This window comes from Marmota monax, unplaced genomic scaffold (genome assembly GCF_021218885.2).
Source record: "Marmota monax isolate L192 unplaced genomic scaffold, Marmota_monax_Labrador192_F-V1.1 WCK01_AAM20220418_F8-fsc00017, whole genome shotgun sequence".
Classification (NCBI taxonomy): domain Eukaryota; kingdom Metazoa; phylum Chordata; class Mammalia; order Rodentia; family Sciuridae; genus Marmota; species Marmota monax.
This window is the reverse complement of record NW_026695241.1, coordinates 14,367,658-14,387,143: the sequence shown is the minus strand read 5'-3', so window position 1 is coordinate 14,387,143 and position 19,486 is coordinate 14,367,658. Positions and strand designations below refer to the sequence as shown.

The window sequence follows — 19,486 nt, the reverse complement described above, 5'->3', positions numbered from 1 at the left end:
TTTGTTGGTGACTAAGTGGAGGGCACTGATAATTCTACTATGGTGTATTGCCCATATCCATAACTGAAGGAATTGCTCAATATACTAACTTTCTTAGCGTTAGAAACAATGACCATCTCAATCATTCAAGTTCATGGCCCCTCTGGATTCTAGGTGGTTCCAAATACCTAGTTTTGATCACCTGCTTGTAACTGAAAGACACAGCATCTGAAAGGTGGCCCTGTAGAATTGGGTCAGAGAAGAGGTCCTTCCAGGGAGCCCAGACGCAGGAGGGGCAGAGCTGCACAATATCGACGAGCCTGGGTGTCCATCTTTATTTTGTTTCTTAACTAGTGTGACTTTGAAAAACGGTTGTCTTCATCCATAAAGGAGGATTGCAGCAACAAGAAGAACACCACAGTAGTAATCAAACAGGTATTACAGTTGTCACCTCCTCTTCAAGATTAGTGCATGAGCAATTCTAAAAGTGACTTACAAAACCCCTGGTTAGGGACCAAAGGATTTTATTAAGGGAGTCCAAAATATGTATCTTAGACCATGCATTTGGAAGACAGCATCTGAAACTCTGAAGCTCTTTCTTGATTTTCCTCCACACATGTGGTCCCAATACGAAGAAACAATTTTAATATCATGGTAAACTTTCCCTAACTCATTTTCTTTGCATTCTCTGAGGTAAATAAACAGGGAAGTAAAATGTAGCTACTCTGGTCAAAGAATGTATAGGAGAGGAAGAGTGTGAGTTATCCAAACTTAGGCAGCAGTCCTTCAACTGCACACCATACATATCCACATACACTGATCTTTAAGGCAAAACAAAACAAAACTTAAAGTCCAACTGAGATCAGGAAAAACAAAATGAATGGGAATTCCTGGATAAAAGTCTAATACTTGAAAACATACTAATCCCTACTTGTTCTCTTTTCATTCTTCTAGTCATAAAATTACTTTTCAATGAGCAAACACACTTAAGTTTACGTACTTGGAGGACAGGTTTGGGAATGAAGGCTCTCTAGCCCTATATCAGAACAATTGATTTATCCCACAAAGATCTACTGTGTCATTTCACTCTGCTAGGCAGTGTGCTGGGGATATAAAATGGACATGGTTCCTTCATGGTTCAGGGAAGGACAAAGGGAAGTTTGCATGTAGCTCCTGGGAAGTGCCAAGGAAGCAGCACCAGGCCTGTGAAAGGCTCTGCAATGATTCCTTCCCACAACTCCCTGTATCTGAAGATACCAGCTGTCCACAGCACACCAGGCACAGGGCAGGGTGAGCTGAGGGAGACTTTGACTGAATCCCAACTCTACCTTTTTCTAGCTATGACTTTGCTGTTGTTTCTGCATCCATAAAATGAAAAGTAATTTTTCAAGATTGTGAAGGTTGAGATAATATATGTATAAAGTGTTTAGTACGTTCCTGGCACATAGATATAGTATTATTAGACATAATTTAAAAAATTATATATAGAAATCCTTTTAATGGCAAATAATCTGTTTACTGGCAATCAGTTCTTCATAGGAAAATACCACATAACTTACTTTTCTTCTCATTTTCAGTGACTATTATATGGTAGGAACTCAGTAAACATTTGTATTCTGAGGAACTTCCAAACCTCTATGGAGAAACTTTCAAAGAAAGCAACCATTAGAATGTTTTTGTTTTTTATTCCTGATTAAAATCCAAAATGCACAACTAATGGACACAAGAATATACAGGAAAAGAAATGAGGCCAAAATTTGTATTTGTTCATGAAAGATCTACTACTTTGTTTTAAAAAATGTATTATGCTGCTCTCCCATATTGTTCAAAAAGAATATGAGTATTTCAGAAATTTGCAGCTAGAGGGAAGAATTTTTTAAAAAACTATTGATTTGTCTTTTCTTCCAAGAAAAGTATGTTCAGAGTTAAAAAAAAAATCAGAAAATGCAGATGTGCCAACAGAAGTTCCCTGTAATTCCATCATGAATATGATAAGCACTATTTACCTGTGAATCTGGGCCGCTGATTCTAGTTCAAGCTCTGCCAGGATTAGAACAAAGCAGGCAACAGAGGATCATGCTGTAAAGATACAGGCAGCCCTGCCTCAGGGTGGGTGAACAAATAATGAAAAGAGAAATTTCCTGAGCAGCTAACAAGTCATTATCACAAAACCTAGGGGTTTTAGTCCACACCTCCCTACCTGATATAAATGCTTATATCTGAGGAAAACATGAGTCTGAAATCTCTAGGGATAACCTACTGCTCTGGCAGAATTCCACAATCAGCTATGAAAATGAAACAAGAACATCTGGTCTAAATTTGTTTTAAAGTCCATGAGGTTTTACATACAAAGTAAGTTTGGCAAAATGTAGTCTTAGGTTTGTGGGATCTACAATTAAAAAAAAAAAATTAAGAGGCCGAGAGGTTCAGCAGAGCATGGGTCAAAGTGGGAGCTAACTTTATAAAGCTAAGTAGCCCAGGTATGCTCTTTAAATTTTTTTTCCCCCGAGTTTTCTGGTTTTCCAACACTTTAGCAAAGGCATATAATTCCAAGTATAATTTACCAATTTATGTGTTTGAGTTTCTGTACTTTGAGATCTGACCAAGTAGTAAACTAAATACACACACACATACACACAAGTATATACAATATATAACTATATAGACACACACATACATAAGTAAATTATATACATAATTCATGAAAATCATTTCAGGACTTTTTCAAAATCCCTAATAATACTAATAACATTAGTATGTTATCTCCAACATAGGGAGCACAGCAAGACCTAACACATAGGCCCCCCCCAACATCCTGGTTTTTCTTGGGCCTCTTCATGGGATATACTTTGGAGAATACTAGACTCTTAAATTTGAATGAGATACAAAAGTCTGGGATTCAGATGACTCTTTCTACCTGCAATCTCTTACTGTTCATTCAAGGATCCATTCAACAATCATTAAAACATCTGCTATGTGCTTCATTCAGTCTTGACACTCCTCAGTTTGCATATATCTGCACAATCTAATCCCACACTTAAATCTACACTTTTCTTATATGTAAAAGAAAACTCAAACCAAAGCCTAGCACTCAACAGCAGTTTGTGCTATTGCAAATATTTATATGTTTTTTTTCTTCCCTGGTTCGAATGGACTTCAAAGACAGAGGTTGTTTTTACTTCCTTGATCCTCTTACTGTTTATAAACCCATGTAAACCCAGTGGCATTACATAGCTACTGTGACTTATGAAGATGACAGGGTTGTACCTATCTCATCTAGGCCAAGGGGAACTGCAGAGATGGGTGAGAGAGAAGAGAGTGTTTTGGGGAATCTTACCCATTCCTATTTTCCTGCCATTTGTTTGTCCTGTGGAGCAGAACCCCAGAGCAAACATCCACACCACTCTTCAGCTCCATACCACACTCTAACCAAAGTGAGGGGATTTGTTTACCTTCCTCCTCTAATTATACCCTTGGTGAGAAAATGAGAACAAAGTGTAGGCTGATCACAGAGTCTTTCCCTCCACAACCATGCTGGGCATCAGAATGTCCTATAGAGCTGCCAAATCCCAGCAGAACTCTTGCACAGATGACAGAGAAGAAGGTGCACCTCAGTTCACTGAAGCCCACTACCAACCAACAGAGGCCAAGGGAAACAGGCTCACCTGGGGCATCATAATGCCTTTCTACACAGAGATGATGCACAAAGCATCTGCCTAGCCATTATCCTTACACACTGTGTAGCCAGGGAGAGGCCAGGTTGGCTCTTTGTTGATTCCAACTCTTCTTCCTCTGTAAGCATTCTCTTCATTAAATCCTCTCCAAATAACCCTTTTGAGGGCACCATATGCTTCCTGCCAGGACCCTGACCAAAATAACAGGGACCAGGCAAGAGGTTTTCTTGATGTGAACTGTTACACTTAAGATGACTTTAGAAAAGGGAGTTGCTAAAAATAATTTAAAACTTTGGAGACAGATTAATAATGTCCAGTTCAAGGTTTGGGTTATAGCTCAGTGGTTAAATGAACCCATATCCTGGGTTTGATGATGATGAGAAGGAGGAGGAAAAGGAGATGGTCATCAGATTGAGGCTAGGACATTGATTTTTATCACTTAAACCTCCAAGAGTTAAAGCAAACTTCATCTAATGAGAAAGTATAGAGGCCAATGAAAAAAGGAGTCTGAACTTAGATGTTCTCACTTTTTCCTCAGTGAGGGGTCCATTTTGCATTTTTCCAAAGCAATAAGAACCCTGCAGCAGAAAAGGGAAGAAGTGACATCATTATAATTCTGTGTCAGGCATTAAATTGTCTTACTGGAGCTGAGAACAACTCCAGTAAGGTACATACTATTATTATCTCCATTTTTCAGAGGAGGAAACTGAGTCATAAAAATAGTAAGGATCTTGGGCTGGGGTTGTACCTAGGGATGCAGCCTAGTACGACGGCGGGTGAGGGGTAGGGGGGTGAGTAAGGAAGTTGCCCCAGGCCACACAGCTGGTAGATTGCAGAACCAGGACTTAAACCCGAGTCTGACTCTGGAATCAGACACTCTAAACCAATATGTATACTTCCTCCCCAGGAAGCCTTGGAAAGGAGGCTGAGGGTAACAAGAGCAACAAGAATAAAGATGTATGCTTAAGCCCATCTTCCTAACAGTCTTAGTCAGTACCAGGGCCTTCCAGTCCAGTAGCTGGTCCCCACAGTAGAAAGGAGGTTGTGGGCTTATAATCCTTATAAATCATGTTTCAGATTTACAAGAATTGAAGAAGTATCCATGAAGACAAAATGCTGTGAAGAACTGTGTTTGTGAAGACAGCCTGTGATGAACTAGGATACTCTGTAATTTTATCAAATACCAAAAAAAAATCCTGTCTGAACCCTTTAGTCTACAAGAAGGATCATTTTTAATATTTTTAGAACCCAAGAGTACACAGCATGAGGGCAAATGCTATGCAAATTTAAAAAAATGATCTGAAGAACTACTCCTAAACAATATTTTTGAAAAGGAAAAACAAATTTTGTTGACATAAGTATAACTTCTTCAACACAGAAACTAGCAGTAACTCTTTATCACTTTCAGAGGAAAACAATCCTTTGGGGCAAATAACCAAGAACAAAGAACACACATCTTTCCAATACCATTCCAAGTCTCACCCATAATGCAATGCTTGTTGGCAGGTCCATATTCTACATGCAAATACAATCAGCATTTTATCTTATGCCTACTGGAAAGTTTAATAAATGAGCCCATGGGACATCACAGACCAACATAGAGCCCGATTATAAGACAACAGAATAAGCATTTAACTGCAAAATGATGTGTATCCTTAAATACAGTGGCTGAGTCCTGATCTTCATTCTGCTTAACATTTCTCTTCACTTAAATTCACCTCCCTGCTGCTGAAGAAGCAAGACGCGTGGGTGGTAGGATGAAAGATTCAGCCCTGTGCATATCACACACTTTAGTAATCCAAGGAGAAAATAAATCCACAGAAATGGTGCTTATACCAAGCCGAAAGAAAATAACACATTAAGATATGCTGTCAAATGGTTTCCCAAAATGAATAATCAGCCAACCAATCAGTCAATCTGTTTATACATTTTCCTAGTGTAATTTCAAACCACTCTGGATGCTAGCTTTTTGACTAGATGACTACCCCTGAACTCATTCTGCAAACAAGGCTGGTTGTAGAGATTAAAGAGGCCCTTAAAGAGGACCTGGGAATGTTAAATGATTTGCAAAGTGATTGGAACTCTAGCTTACCAGTTGAGTCAGCCCCAGAAGCTCTGCCACTTGTCTGCTCCTCAGCATTGACAAGTTGCAGGTCTGTGTGCGAAGGGCCAATGCTAGGACTGCTAGTGTCTTCAGAGTGGGTTGTCCAGCTGCTCTCGGAGGTCAGAGGGCATCTCCTCAAGGAGTCAAAAGAAGGACATGTCCAGCAGGGCATGGTCACTGGGAGGGCTGAAAACAGACCAAAAGCCAAGAGGATACAATATGAATAGCTGTCCTTTGTTTATCATTAGTGCTTGTCTTGCTTTGATGTCACTTAGATCCTTTGAAATCTCAATAGCCATACAAGGTAAGAAATACAGGAAGAATTTCTCATGATACAGATAGGGAAAACTGACTTTGACTCCATGAAGAGACACTATCAAAATCAGCACTAAAACTCAGGTCTCCGGATACTTGAATGAAAGAAAATCTCATAGGAGTATGAGTTACTCTAGGATCTAATTTTATTTCTAAATTTAGATTTCAGCTTCATCTAAGCCCAATATACACAAGTCTTATAGTTTCACCATTTCCTTACATTTCCTTTATTTTTAGTGGCACACCAATAATCTCAAAAAAACTCACCAATTGACATTGGAAAATTAGAGCAAGTTTGGGTTAATGGATAAGAGTAGATATGAGGGGCTGGGGCTGGGGCTGGGGCTCAGTGGTAGTTCACTTGCCTGGCATGTGTGAGGCACTGGGTTTGAATCTCAGCACCGTGTATAAATAAATAAAATAAAGATCTATCAACAACTAAAAAACAAAAATTAATTTTAAAAAAGAATAGATATGAAACCATATTTGTACATGTATGTGATATGCCTATGCTTGGTTTGAGTTTGACAATAACTGAAGACTCTGCAGACTGTTAAATATTAAAATGGAGATTTACTGGGCCTGCTGTGATACAGCAAAAAATATCTTTAAGGGAAAAATGCATAGAACTAGGCTTTATCTCCTTATCCCAGAATACCAAGTCAGCCTTTCAAAACCACTTCAAAAACTGTTTTGTGTGTTTTCTTTCTCTTTATATCAAACTTTCTAATTCTCTTAATTGTCCTCAGTTAACTACCTACCACATGCTTTCTCCATGGTGCTGCTTAAGAATAATCACTACAAATTTACCATAGAGTGCTGAAAAGAATGTGAACCAGAAAGGAACAAAAATGAAGGAAACTACCATTTACTGAGTAGCCATTCAAAGGTCAGACCTTTCACAAATTTTAGGTAGCTTCATCTCTCAATTCTGAGAAGCAGGAAATAGTCTTATTTCATACAGATGGAAAAAAAAATTCAGAGGTTAAGAAACTCTCCAAGAGATGCAGTCACTTCTCCTAGCCAGAAAACCAAAACAACAATTAGATTAAGAAACACAAAGAAAAAATAATGATTTACCAGAAAAAAAAGAAGAACAAACAGCAATATTTCTGACATAGTATAACATAAGGAAGAATTTGCATTCATTATTTTCTTAGGCATTTATAAAACATTCATATCTTTTCTCTGGAGGATTCATAGCTCACATCTTCTTTAAAAAACGTCACCTCCTTTTCAAATTCTTGAGCTGTTGTCTCCAAAGATGCAAGGTCCCTTTCTCTGCTTTATTTCCCTTAGAGTCATTACTGACCAACATGCCTTCCATACTTGAACTCAAGCTCCTTAGGAAACTGGGATGTTTATTTACTTCTATACTCCCATTTCTAGAATAATACCAGGCACTCAATATTTGTTGGTCATGTTTGTAGAAGCACTATAAATCATTCCATAATAGTCTATATTACTAGGTAGTGGTAGATGTCTTAATCACAGCAAACTCTGGAGGCTGAGGCAGGAAGATTATAAGATTGAGGCCAAACTCTGCAATTTAGCAAGACTCTGTCTCAAGATAAAAATAAAAAAGGACTGGAAGTGTAACTTAGTGGTACAGTGCTCCTGGTAGCTTCATCTATCAATTCTGAAAAGAAGGAAATAGTCTTATTTCATACAGAGGGAAAAAAAATTCAGAGGTTAAGAAACTTTCCAAGAGATGCAGTCACTTCTCCTAGCCAGAAAACCAAAACAACAATTAGTACCAAAAAACCCCCAGTACCAAAAAACCAAAACCAACCAAACAAACAAACCCCCCAAAACCTATGACCTATACCCAAGGGAAAAATTTAAATATTAGGCAAAATGCAATAATATTATTTAAAACATATCACAGGGCTAGCAAGAGAGCAAAGAATTAACAAAGGCTAAGTGAAAGGTGGAAACAGAAACATAAGCAGAGCATACAACCTGATTTTCACATGCACTCTGAAGATTGTGAATAAACCAGAGACCCTTGAGTCTGAGTATTTTTAAAATATTTTTTAATTATAGATGGACACAATACTTTATTTTTTTAATGTGGTGCTGAGAATTGAACCCAGTGCTTCACATGTGCCAGGCAAGCACTCTACCACTAAGTCACAACCCCAGCCCCAGATCTGAGTATTTTAAGTCTCATGTGAAGAAGGTGAAGGAGAAAAAACCCAGGGCCAATACAAGATAGAAATCTAACAGATGATGTGATGCATAAATGAGAATTCCCAATAGACTGAATGAATAAATTAGGAATAACTTGTACTCTCCTGCTGGAGATAGCAAAAAAAAAAAAAAATGATCTGCCTTAGGTTTGGGTCCAGGGTAGAGAGAAAAAAATATTATCACCTGTCCCACAAAGATTTTGCATTTAGAACTGCTTTTGTGGCCTGAAAATCCTCCAGTCTGAGACTTTAGCTGAAATATTTCCAGTTAATAGTGGCCTTAGTTTCTCAAGAAAAGCATATATTAGTCCTTTCTGGAGGAAGATATCTTTAAACCAGGCTTCTCAGGCAGAATGTCCCTAAGTAATGTGCACCTAGTAAATATAAATAATAAATCACTAAATACATAAGAAATAAAGTTGCCATGAAAAGGGACAAGCCAGGTATTGGAAGCAGGGCATAGATAGAATCAGAATCAGACTCGAAAATAATTCAGACACTAGAATTATTAAGCAGAAAATATAACTATGTTTAAGAAGTTTCAGGAAATAAGAAATTAAGAATATGAAAAAGGAACATGGAGAATTCAAAAAATGAATCTCCGGAGAAGAAAAACTATGCTACCATAATCACAAAACTGAATGGACAACAAAGACCAAGGATGAAAATATGAGAGAGAAAAAGAAAGAATAATAAAAAAAAATAATGAAAATATGAGAGAGGAATAAAAACATGGAGGGAAGACTGACCTTCTCTCATTGATATCTAATCTGAGCTCCTAAAAGAAAGAAAATAGGAGAGGGGCAAAAATTGAAAAAATGCTGGCTGAGAATTTCCCAGAACTTGTAAAAGATTTTACTTGTCAAATGTGAAATCCCAAGGTATCTCAAGCATAGTAACTGAAAAGAAATCCATGAAAATGTATTCTTTCTCCTTCCTTTCTTCCTCCTTCTGACAAAAGAAGCATCACAGTCCCAAACCTAGGCAGGGAAATGGAACCACAGATATAGTCAGTAGGAGAACAGGAACTGCTTTTGAAAATGATTTGGTATTATCTGATGAACTTGATGATGAATACATCCCACGATGCAGCAATTCCCCTCCTACTTTTTCATATGAAAAAACACTTGCACATGCTCAATTGGATATAGGTTAAAACACTCAGGGAAAAATGAAACAAAACAAAAATTTTCATTAAAGCATATTCTTAACTGTCAGTAAGTGGAATCAACCCAAATGTCCATCAATAAAAGAACAACATGGATAAATTAATCAAGGTGTATGATTAATTTATTAATGTAGCAGGATACAGAGCAATAAAAACTAAAGGAATTACAACACCAGGTAATGACATGGGCAAAGATCACAAATAATGTGTTAAAGGAGCAAATCACAAAATAATAACTACAGCATTATTCCATTTATTCAAAGTTCAACACCAGCCTAAATTAAGTTATATCATTCTTGATGCACATGTAGGTAGTAAGCTGTCAAAAAAAAAAAAAAAAAAAGCAATGTAGTTGTTATCATGAAGCTCAGGAAGGTGGTGATACAGGGGAGAGGGAAAAGGGTATGATGAAGACAGGAATGCAATCCAGGGGGACTTCTGTGTGATGACAATATCCTAAAAACTAGGTGTTGTTCTTTATAATTTAATATACATTTTAAATATTTTTGTATATATTTAATAGTGACTGAAACTCATTAAAACCACATATCAAAAAAAGACTGATTAGTCAAAAAAGGAAGTTATTCTAATTATTCATATTTTCACATTGGCTCTTCATACTTGTTCTTCTTCAAAGAGAAACTAGGAATAATGTGATGGGGACAGGCAAAGTTCCTATAGCTCATAAACTGTCCTCCTTTGGTCTAATACGCTTTCTTGATAGCTTCAAAATCTTGGATGAGTTATTTTCTTTAGGTTCTTAGTAATGTCCTTAGGCCATAAGCTTAGTTGAAATGAGAGAAAAAGTATCTTTATTGAGCCTGGATCTGGCTCTTCTCCCAGGGGCCAGACCTTTGATGCCTGAGCCAGACAGCAGTGGGTTGCTGCCATCACTATGCTTTATAATTGCATCCAACCAACAAAGAATAAAGCGAAAGGAAGATCAAAATCTGCCTCTTCTCCTTTCCTATGAAACTTAAAGGGCCCTAAATCGAGATTGCCAGGCTCACAGGATGGACTCCGACCTGAAGCTGGGGTCAAATTACTTAATTAATCTGCTTCTCTATTTTCTCACCTGTAAAATGGGACTAAGAGCACAAACTTCATTAGGAGATTAAGTTAATACTAACAAAGCCCTTGGTAAAAGTGCTTGGGACAAAAGAATTGTTCAAAATGGGTGAAATGGTGGTAGTTATCATTTCCAGATTGGCCGTATGTCTTCATGTATTTGAAATCTCCATTTAGATCTCTAACTTCACATATTCAAAACTAAGTTACTATTATTCCTGCCAAACCAGTCCTTTTATCCTTTCAGCGATCAGAATGAAACCATTATGTCATCTTCAATTCTTTTCATATTTGACCCACAAGTTCTGTTACTTCTACTTTCAAAAATTTTATTTGGATTACAAATCATGTCCAGCTATCTCCAAGCTACCACCCTGAACCAAGCAACCATCTTCCCTAGCCTGGATCAACGCACTGGCTTCCTACCTCGACCTTCGTGGTTACACATCTATCTTCCTCTCAGTCAATTCTTAACCATGCCATTTTCAGCTACTATACTACAGCAAGGAACACAGCCTTAATAAAGTTCAACTGAAGTTGGGCTGGGCATAGTGGTTCAGGCCCATAATCCCAGCTACTCAGGATGATTTCAAGTTTGAGTACAGCCTTATCAATTTAAAAAAAAATTTTTTTTATAGCTCAGAGGTCCCTGGGTTTAATTCCCATTATTGCAAAGACAAACAAACAAACTGAAGTTGGATCATGAATGCCTTGTTGAAAACCTTCCAATGGCTCCCACTTTAGCCATAATAAAACTCAAAGCCCCCACCTGCCCTCCAAGGACCCAGGCGCTTCAGGCTGCTTAACCTTCAGGCCTCACCTCCCCCACCCCACCATTCACTCTGCTTCAGTCACAGATCACAAACAAAACCACCTTCGGTGCTTTTCACCTGCTGTTCCTGCTTAAAAGGGACCTGTATAAAAGGTGCCTCCTTGGGCTGGGGATGTGGCTCAAGCGGTAGCGCGCTTGCCTGGCATGCGTGCGGCCCGGGTTCGATCCTCAGCACCACATACAAACAAAGATGTTGTGCCTGCCGAAAACTTAAAAATAAATAAATATATTTTTTTTTTTTAAAAAAAGGTGCCTCCTTAAATTCTGCTAGGTTCACTCACTTCTCTTCCCTCAGTTTTTTCACTCATATTTTCTTCTTGAGAAGTAAATCCCTGCCTTATTAAAAAAAAAAAAATCACAACCTCCTCACCACATTCTGTTCCTCTGCCTCACTTTTCCCTCCTTTCCACTCATCACATTACCTACCACACTTACTCTACATCTACCTTTATGGTGTTTCTGGCATGGCTCCCCCAGCAGAATGTGTGCTTCATGAGGCAAGAAAATTCAGCTGTACTCACAGTGACTTGAACAGGCACTATCACACAGTGCAACACTGGTAAAATAAGTAAGGTTATAAATTGTCAGCTAATACAATATTTTTCTCTTTTTCTCCTTTGGGATCCTGGGTAGATTAAAATGCTAAATACTTACATATGTTTTGATGTCATGTCCTTTATTTTTATTTTGCTGTCTAATCACTAGACTAGATGATTTCTTTTTTTTTTTTTCAGTGCTATGAAGGTCCCGATCAGTGAATACAAAACAGATCTAATTCCATTCTTCATTTGTGGCTCTCCTGCTATTTCATAGTTGGCAATATGAAGCAGCTGTCTCCAGTACTGGTTCAGAGGAGCTCTTGTTCACTCCCAGAAGGCTTCATCAGTAACAGATTGCCCAACTGTTTAGGTAACCTCAACACACGGAGAGCAGGAATTGTGTCCAGCTTTTCCATAATTGTATTCCCAGCACCTAAATATTTTTTGCATGAATGCCCTAGTTAATTGATGCATGCTTGGGTAGTTTATTGTGTTTTATGTTCCACATTGCATATTAAGATAGGCCACAAAGCCTCCCTGGGTGAGCTGGAACATTTCCTGGAAGAGGAAAATACTGAAGTTAAAATTTTAAGGTTCCTCTTAGAAAACTGGAAAATTTTACTTTGAGAGCACTTCCCCTCTCTCACGGCATTATAGTGCCTTTAAATAAAACAAAAATATAGCAGACCGTTTTAAGTGTGCTTTTTAAAAATGTAGTCTCCCAGGTAAAAATGTATGTTATGTGAATATTTGGATATGTATGTCTGTGTGTATGTTATATGCATATGCTATATATGTTTAAATATATATGTTAACGTATATGTATGTGGTACATGTATGTGCTATGGTTTAGGTATGAGGTGTCTCCACAATGCTCATATATGAGACAATGCAAGAAAGTTTAAAGGTGAAATGATTGGGTTATGAGAGCTATAAATTAATCAGTACATTAATTCCACTTCAATGGATTAATTGGGTGGTGACATAGGCAGGCAGAGTGTGGCTGGAGGAGGTGGGTCACTGGGGAGCATGCCTTTGGGCTATACATATTTTGTCCCTGGTAAGCATAGCCATCTCTGCTTTCAGATAGCCATTTCCCCAGCCACTTTCCTCCTCCACACACTTTCGCCATGAAGTGATAAGCCCAGGACAATGAAATCAGCCATCTATGCACTAAGACCTCTGAAAATGTGGGCCTCAAATAAACTTTTCCTCCTCTTATGTTGGTCTTTTCAGGTCTTTGGGTCACAGCAATGAAAAAGCTAACTAAAACAATATGCATAGCATGTGGGTGTTTATTTGTATATAGGTATTGAGTCTTTAACAATGGGAAATTATAAACTGATAATAATAGTTAATAAGAAAGGGCATGACGAGTAAGAGGCTGGCCTGGTTTCCTTGTCTATTCTCTTAAAAAAAAATGATTTCACAGAGGAACTCAAGGTCTGCCTAATGGTCATTTATACTACCAATGAGGGTCACTTAGGTATACTACAATAGATTTTATATACACCTTTCATCTTTTCATTCACTGAGTCAACACATATTAAGTAAGCACATACTATGTTCCACACACCATATTCTAACAGAGACAGTAAATCAGAGAAATGAAGTTCCTCCCTCAATAAGTTCCTCCTAATGAGTATGCAAAATAGTTAATATAAGACCAAATTCAGTTAGAGGAACAGGCTGTAAAGAAATTTAAAGCATGAAAAAGCTGACAAATGGGCATAGAATGTTCTGGATCTCCTTGAGGAAGCAACACTTGCACAAAATTCTGAATGAAAATGTGAAGGAAGAATCCTCAGGGCAGAAAAAACAGCAAGAGCAGCAATGAACTTGTCCGGAACAATAAGAGAGGCAGAGTGGTAAGAGCAGAGTGGAGACCAGCAGAGAGGAAAGGCTCTGCTGAAATTTATTCCTGGGTATATCCTTTAGAAATGTCATTTAGAAGCACAGAACAATTCAAGGTATTAAAAGAAATAAGACTGCCTCTGTTGAGGAGGGAAATACATATGCATGCAAAATGTAAAAGGCCTGGTCTACATATTCACTCAAAGGTTGGGATCTTAAGACACCCCCCACCCACCACCCACCCCCAGTAGCCAGAATGAACAACATAATAGAAATGAACCAGTGGGCTAATCTTTGGGATGAAATCTCTCAGTTGTCACCCTTGCCTTCCTCTCACATGGCTGATGTCATTTCTGATCCTCCTCCAAACAAGTGGTTCTTTCTCTTGCCCAGATAATTAGCTTCCCCAGACACAATGGGAAAGCCTTAGCCCAAGCTTTTAAGGAAGAAGTTTGAAGCACAAGGGAATACTAGTGTTTTGCTTGGGCTATGGGACAAGTACTCTGGAAATGAAAGGTTTTTTATATTTGTAATTATGCACATCCTGCAGTATCTGCATAATGGGTCCAATTCAGCCTTGGCCTTGCCGAAAAATTGCCATGTCTGTGGAAGAAGATCAGTGCATAACAAGATGAGTGAACAGGAAACCTTAATTTAGTGCCCTTTTTTTTTTCTTCTTGATTTCGAGGATGAACTTTGCTCTTTCAAGTTGTCTGCAGGCATTTGTAAGCATATCCTAAATCTTTGCCTAGCAAGAATCTTTATAACCATTTTAGGTTACAGGTAAGCCGACCACAACATTCTTCCTGATGCACGGTGACATTTTAGAGGTAGAGGAGGCCTTCTATAAATTAATAAAACTTGTTTTCCTCTAGGAAAAGTCAGGATCACTATTTCTAAAGGACCCAATGTGGGGGGGAAAAAAAAGTTAATTTAGGTTACTTTTTCAAAAATATTTCTTTAGACAACAGTAAGAAGATTCAACTGAATTTGAACAGATTTGCCAGAGTTTGCTTGTTTGTTTTACTCTTTGATTCTACACATTATCTAGCAGAATATCTCTGCATCTAGCCCAGGGTGTAGCAAAGGAATTTTCAGTCAAATTTTTTTATATTTTTCACTGTATTACCCTGCATAGTATGGCATTTTCAAACTGAAATGTGAACAATGTTCTGGTGGCTAATTTAAGTGTGAAAGTTTAAGTATTTTATATTTAAAGTCTAAATAAAAATCCTCTGAAGAGAACATGGCCCAACTCAAAATCGCCTTATTAAGTCAAAGAGATGTACCCTATATTTGTCCTCTGCCATATTTAAGGGATTTAGAGTAAACAATATTCACAACAAATTTAAAGAGCATAATTTTATTTGCCCCCTTATTCCCACTATCCTCAAGTCCAAAGAATTGATGCAGCTTTCCTTCCCATAATAGTGGTTATAAAAAAGATTTTTGTTGCTCTCACTTTATTTTAATCATATATTTCTAAATATCATCGTGTACCTCCTTTTCCCTAGACCAATCACGATGGCACTTATTCACTCCAAATCCTGCCCTAGTTAAAGTCCAAAAGAAAGTTGTTCCTTTGATGGATTTAAGTATTTCTGGAGTTGTTTTCCCCACTAATGGTTGCTCCTAGTTATCCAATCAACCTTATTATGTGTCAGTGCACAATAAAATAAGTAGCCAGGTCACCAAGGTGGGGACTAACAATTCCCTGGCTTCTCTAAACTCCTCAGTGCAACTTCTGGCCATTTAAATGCCATAAAACTAAAAGCTGTGCCACTAATGACAGTCTCTTTGTCCCTGATTCCACTGTGCCTACAGCCTCCTTGCATTTTAATTAGGACAAATAGTACATTCCCATTCCAGGCTGAAATCCAATGCTCCCTTGGCTTTATTCTTAGGTAGAACAGCTTAAAAGATATATTCTTTTGTGTTTGTTTGTTTAGTTGGTTTTTTTTTTTTCTTTGCTCTTTATTTGTCAAACTTCAAAGAGTGAAAAAAAGTGAGGGAAGGAAAGAAGTATCCCAGATATGATTTCTCCACATGGCCACTCCTTTGTATGTAATATCCTGTGTTACCCAACTCTCTTTGCAAATCAGGATATTCAGGTATGAAATAGCTAGCTAAACTTTTCCTTCCACAAATCAAGGATAGAACAGTACTATCAGTCCCACTTCTCTTCCTCCCTCTCACATTTCCCTCAGGACAAGATCTCAACCTTCTCATAGAAGTAGAAATCCACAGGCATACTGCATGTCGCGGAACCAGGAAAAACAACCCTTTCTTTTCTTCTGACTCCAGAGTATTTGATTTGAAAGTCTGGTTACTTAACAGAAGCAAATAAGACAAGGGAATGGAAGAAACTGAAAATTGCAATTATCTATTATAGGAATCAGCTTGCTGTGGCGATACTGGTGTGATTAGGAAGGTAGCTGAGGCCAAGAATTACTTTCTCTGGCTGAATTTCATCTCCTACATGCATGGAGACAAACCTATATAGCCCACACTTACAATGAAGATTTCAAATCACTTTCATGTTTAAACACAGCATGTCTAACATTTTTCTTGTCCCAATTCCATTTCACTTCTGAGTTATCCATACTAAAAAAGTTTGCTTGATACACAAAAAATGCAACTGTGGCACCAAAAAGATCCAGGACCTAACCTATGGAAATTAATGAATAAAGAACAGTATTTGATAGGGGTAGTAGGTAAGTCAGAAATTGATGCACAAATCATTTTTTGTTGTTGTCAGATTAGACTAAACAGCACGAGATGGCCACGCATCTTATGTAAATTGGGCACCTTTCTGTGAATTTTCTAAGTAGGCACCACTAGTTTAGGGAAAATCTGAGTAGGAGCTTTGAGGAAGCTCCAAAAGTAAATGATAACTAACAAGGAAAAGTACTTTGAGTTCTGATTTAATTTTTCACAAGAAAAGACAATAGATGGATCTGGCTATAAAAATGAAACTCTCAGGCAAGTAATTCTTTCAACACCTACCTCTTCCTTTGCTTTTTCAGTGCTAGTTCCAAATTCTCAGCTACCATGAAATGAAAAACATTAACAACAAAAAGACATGCTGTGGTAGAAAGACATGCATGAAAAGACATGCAGTTGACTATCAACTAGAAGCAGATGGAGGAAATCATGAGGGCACAGGTTGTTTCCTACCAGAGGACCCAGGAAGAAGCTCAATGTTTGTTATATTCTGAGCAGTAAATATGTCTTTGAATACCCACACCAAGCAAAACTGCAGAGAATAAGGACTTAATATGCAGTGATTCAATGAATAAATTATAAAGGGTTGTAAGGCTTGGAGATAAAGCATAGTGGCAAGCATAGAACTTAACAAATGGCCGTGCTATTAGAGATGCCCTCTGGCCCACACTGACTTATTTTCAGCCTTGTGCAAATGGTTCCACTTTAAGAATTTAGAATTGGAAAAAAAAAAAGAATAATAATCTAGAGGTTGGGTTCCTGTGCCTGTAATCCCAGCAATTCAGGATGCCAAGGCAGGAAGATTGCAGCCTCAGCAACTTGGTGAGACCCTATCTCAAAATAAAGAAATAAAAAGGACAGAGGATGGTAAAGCACTCCTGAGTTCAAACCCCAACACACACACACACACACACACACACACACCAAAGCAACAACAACAAAAAATTTAGAAACAGTGCATTAGTTTCCTTGATAACTTACAACAACTAATTTATTTTCTCATGGTTCTGAAGGCCAGAAGTCTGAAATCAGAACCCCTTTGCCAAAATCAAAATGTCAGCAGATCCATATTCCCTCCAGAGGCTCAGGGGAAAATTTGTTCCTTGCCTCTTCCAGTTTCTGATAGCTCCTGGTATTCCTTGACTATGGCTTTATCACTCTAATCTTTAAGACCAACATCTTCAAATCTTTAAGTTCTACCTTCACATTGTCTTCTCTGTGTGGGCAAAAGCTCCCTCTGGCACTCTTTTATAAAAATGCACATATTTGTATTTAGCAACCCCACAGATAACCCAGGATCATCTCCCCATCTCAGAATCCTTAATCACATCTGCAAAGACCCTTTTTCCAAATAAGATTTTTAGGTTCCAGGAACTAGGACCTAATGTCTTTTGGTACTGTTATTCAGCCTATCATATCTCAAAATTAAACACAGCCAATGAACAGGGCATATAGCAGTGTGTGCAAGAAGTCTCAAGATGTCTATCAGCAAGAGGATATTTGCTGCACATCAGGGTTATTTCTGTGTAATGACTATAGTTATATATGTGGTATTATTGACACAGCACATGTATCCCGATGTTTCAGATTCAAATTAAAGTCTGAGTTGCCTAACAACCTTCAGAATAGAACAATTGTCTAACTTGAGCAATGTCACATTATCCATGCTGAGTGGCCTAAAGGCCTAGCTTCTTCTGCTTATCACTTGGTTTCAGTTCTACCAACCACTCTTCCTTATTGTTAAACATACCCTAAGGGAGGAAACTTAGGGAGTTTGAGTAAAAGGAATGTATTTTGCAGCCTTTTATTTAGTAGGTTCACTAATGAGTCAAACTGGATACTAGCAGGAGATTTAGGATTTGACTCTTAATTTATTTCCTCTTTTTTTTTTTTTTTTTAAAAAACTACTCTTCTGTTGCAGAATCCTCTGTGGTTCTTAGACTTACAGGTTAGAAGCACTGCGTGTGTAAGAAAAAGTGTGTGTGTGTGTGTGTGTGTGTGTGTGTGTGTCTGCTTGCAGGGCTAGTCCTACACCAAGCTTATTCATGCTGTTTGCCTACTCATCAAGAATCAAATCTGCTGGCAAATCATCCTACAGGCTCCTCCTAAGGCAAGGTTGAGTGAACTTTTCATACATGAAAAAGATGGGATATTAATGTCTGAGCAATTTTCAAGCCAAAATTATGCTTTCATGCATTTGAAAGTTGTCATTTCTTGATTTTTTTTTTCTAGCAATACTAATAAATCTCATATCTTTAGAACACTTCAGGGCTGGGATTAGGGTAAAACAAGTGATACACTTGCCTTGGGTACAAAATTTAAGGGGATGCAAAAAACTCAGTTATAAACTGATACTCTAATGTAATAATTTCAAAAAAATCAAAGCAGAAAACTATAGTCAAATGGTTAATCACCTATTTTTATAAATAAAGTTTTACTGGAATGAACCAGGATTAGTGTATCAGAGTCATGCAAGTATTAACTGGATCTTGTCTTTAAAATATGGATATTGTTTTCATTGAGTATATTTTTGCATTGTTTTAATTTTTAAAAATAATTTTAAATAATTCTCATTTTTAAATGATTAAATTTTTAAAAAACAATTTATACTCCAATTTTTACAAGATAAGCACCCTTCAAATAACCACTACATTTTGTTATGGAGCAAAAGTGTTTTGTTTATTTCCCAATATATTACAAAGGATATTAAAAAAGATATACTGAAGAATCAAGATTCAATAAAATTAATACTTTGTACTGCTTCATCAAGTATACTGTTAAGTGAAATTGAAGGGTTTTCTTTATTATGAGTACATAAAGGCCAGAAATTTAACTCATCATTACTTCTGTACCATCAATGCAAATGCCAATGCAGTAAAAAGGGCAAATAACATCTTAGAATTACTATGAAAATAATTTTGACCATACAGACCCCTTGGCAAGTCCCTGGGGTCAATAGGCAACTGTAGCCTTAAAGAATAAAGTTTTACCAATACATTAAAACCATTGTAAATAGGATAGAATCCTTAGACGGGGG

The 19,486-nt window shown here is 37.6% G+C and overlaps 1 protein-coding gene across 8 annotated transcripts in view; it reads right to left on the bottom strand.

The window, feature by feature from the left end:
• The window catches only part of Ston2 (stonin 2), a 130,972-nt gene that overhangs the window by 75,550 nt on the left and 35,936 nt on the right, over positions 1-19,486 (bottom strand). For all 8 annotated transcript variants that reach the window (XM_058577860.1, XM_058577859.1, XM_058577861.1 and 5 more), the window contains one exon: positions 5,746-5,943. In XM_058577860.1, coding sequence (XP_058433843.1) covers positions 5,746-5,943 — 198 coding nt within the window. The remainder of the gene's footprint in view (positions 1-5,745; positions 5,944-19,486) is intronic.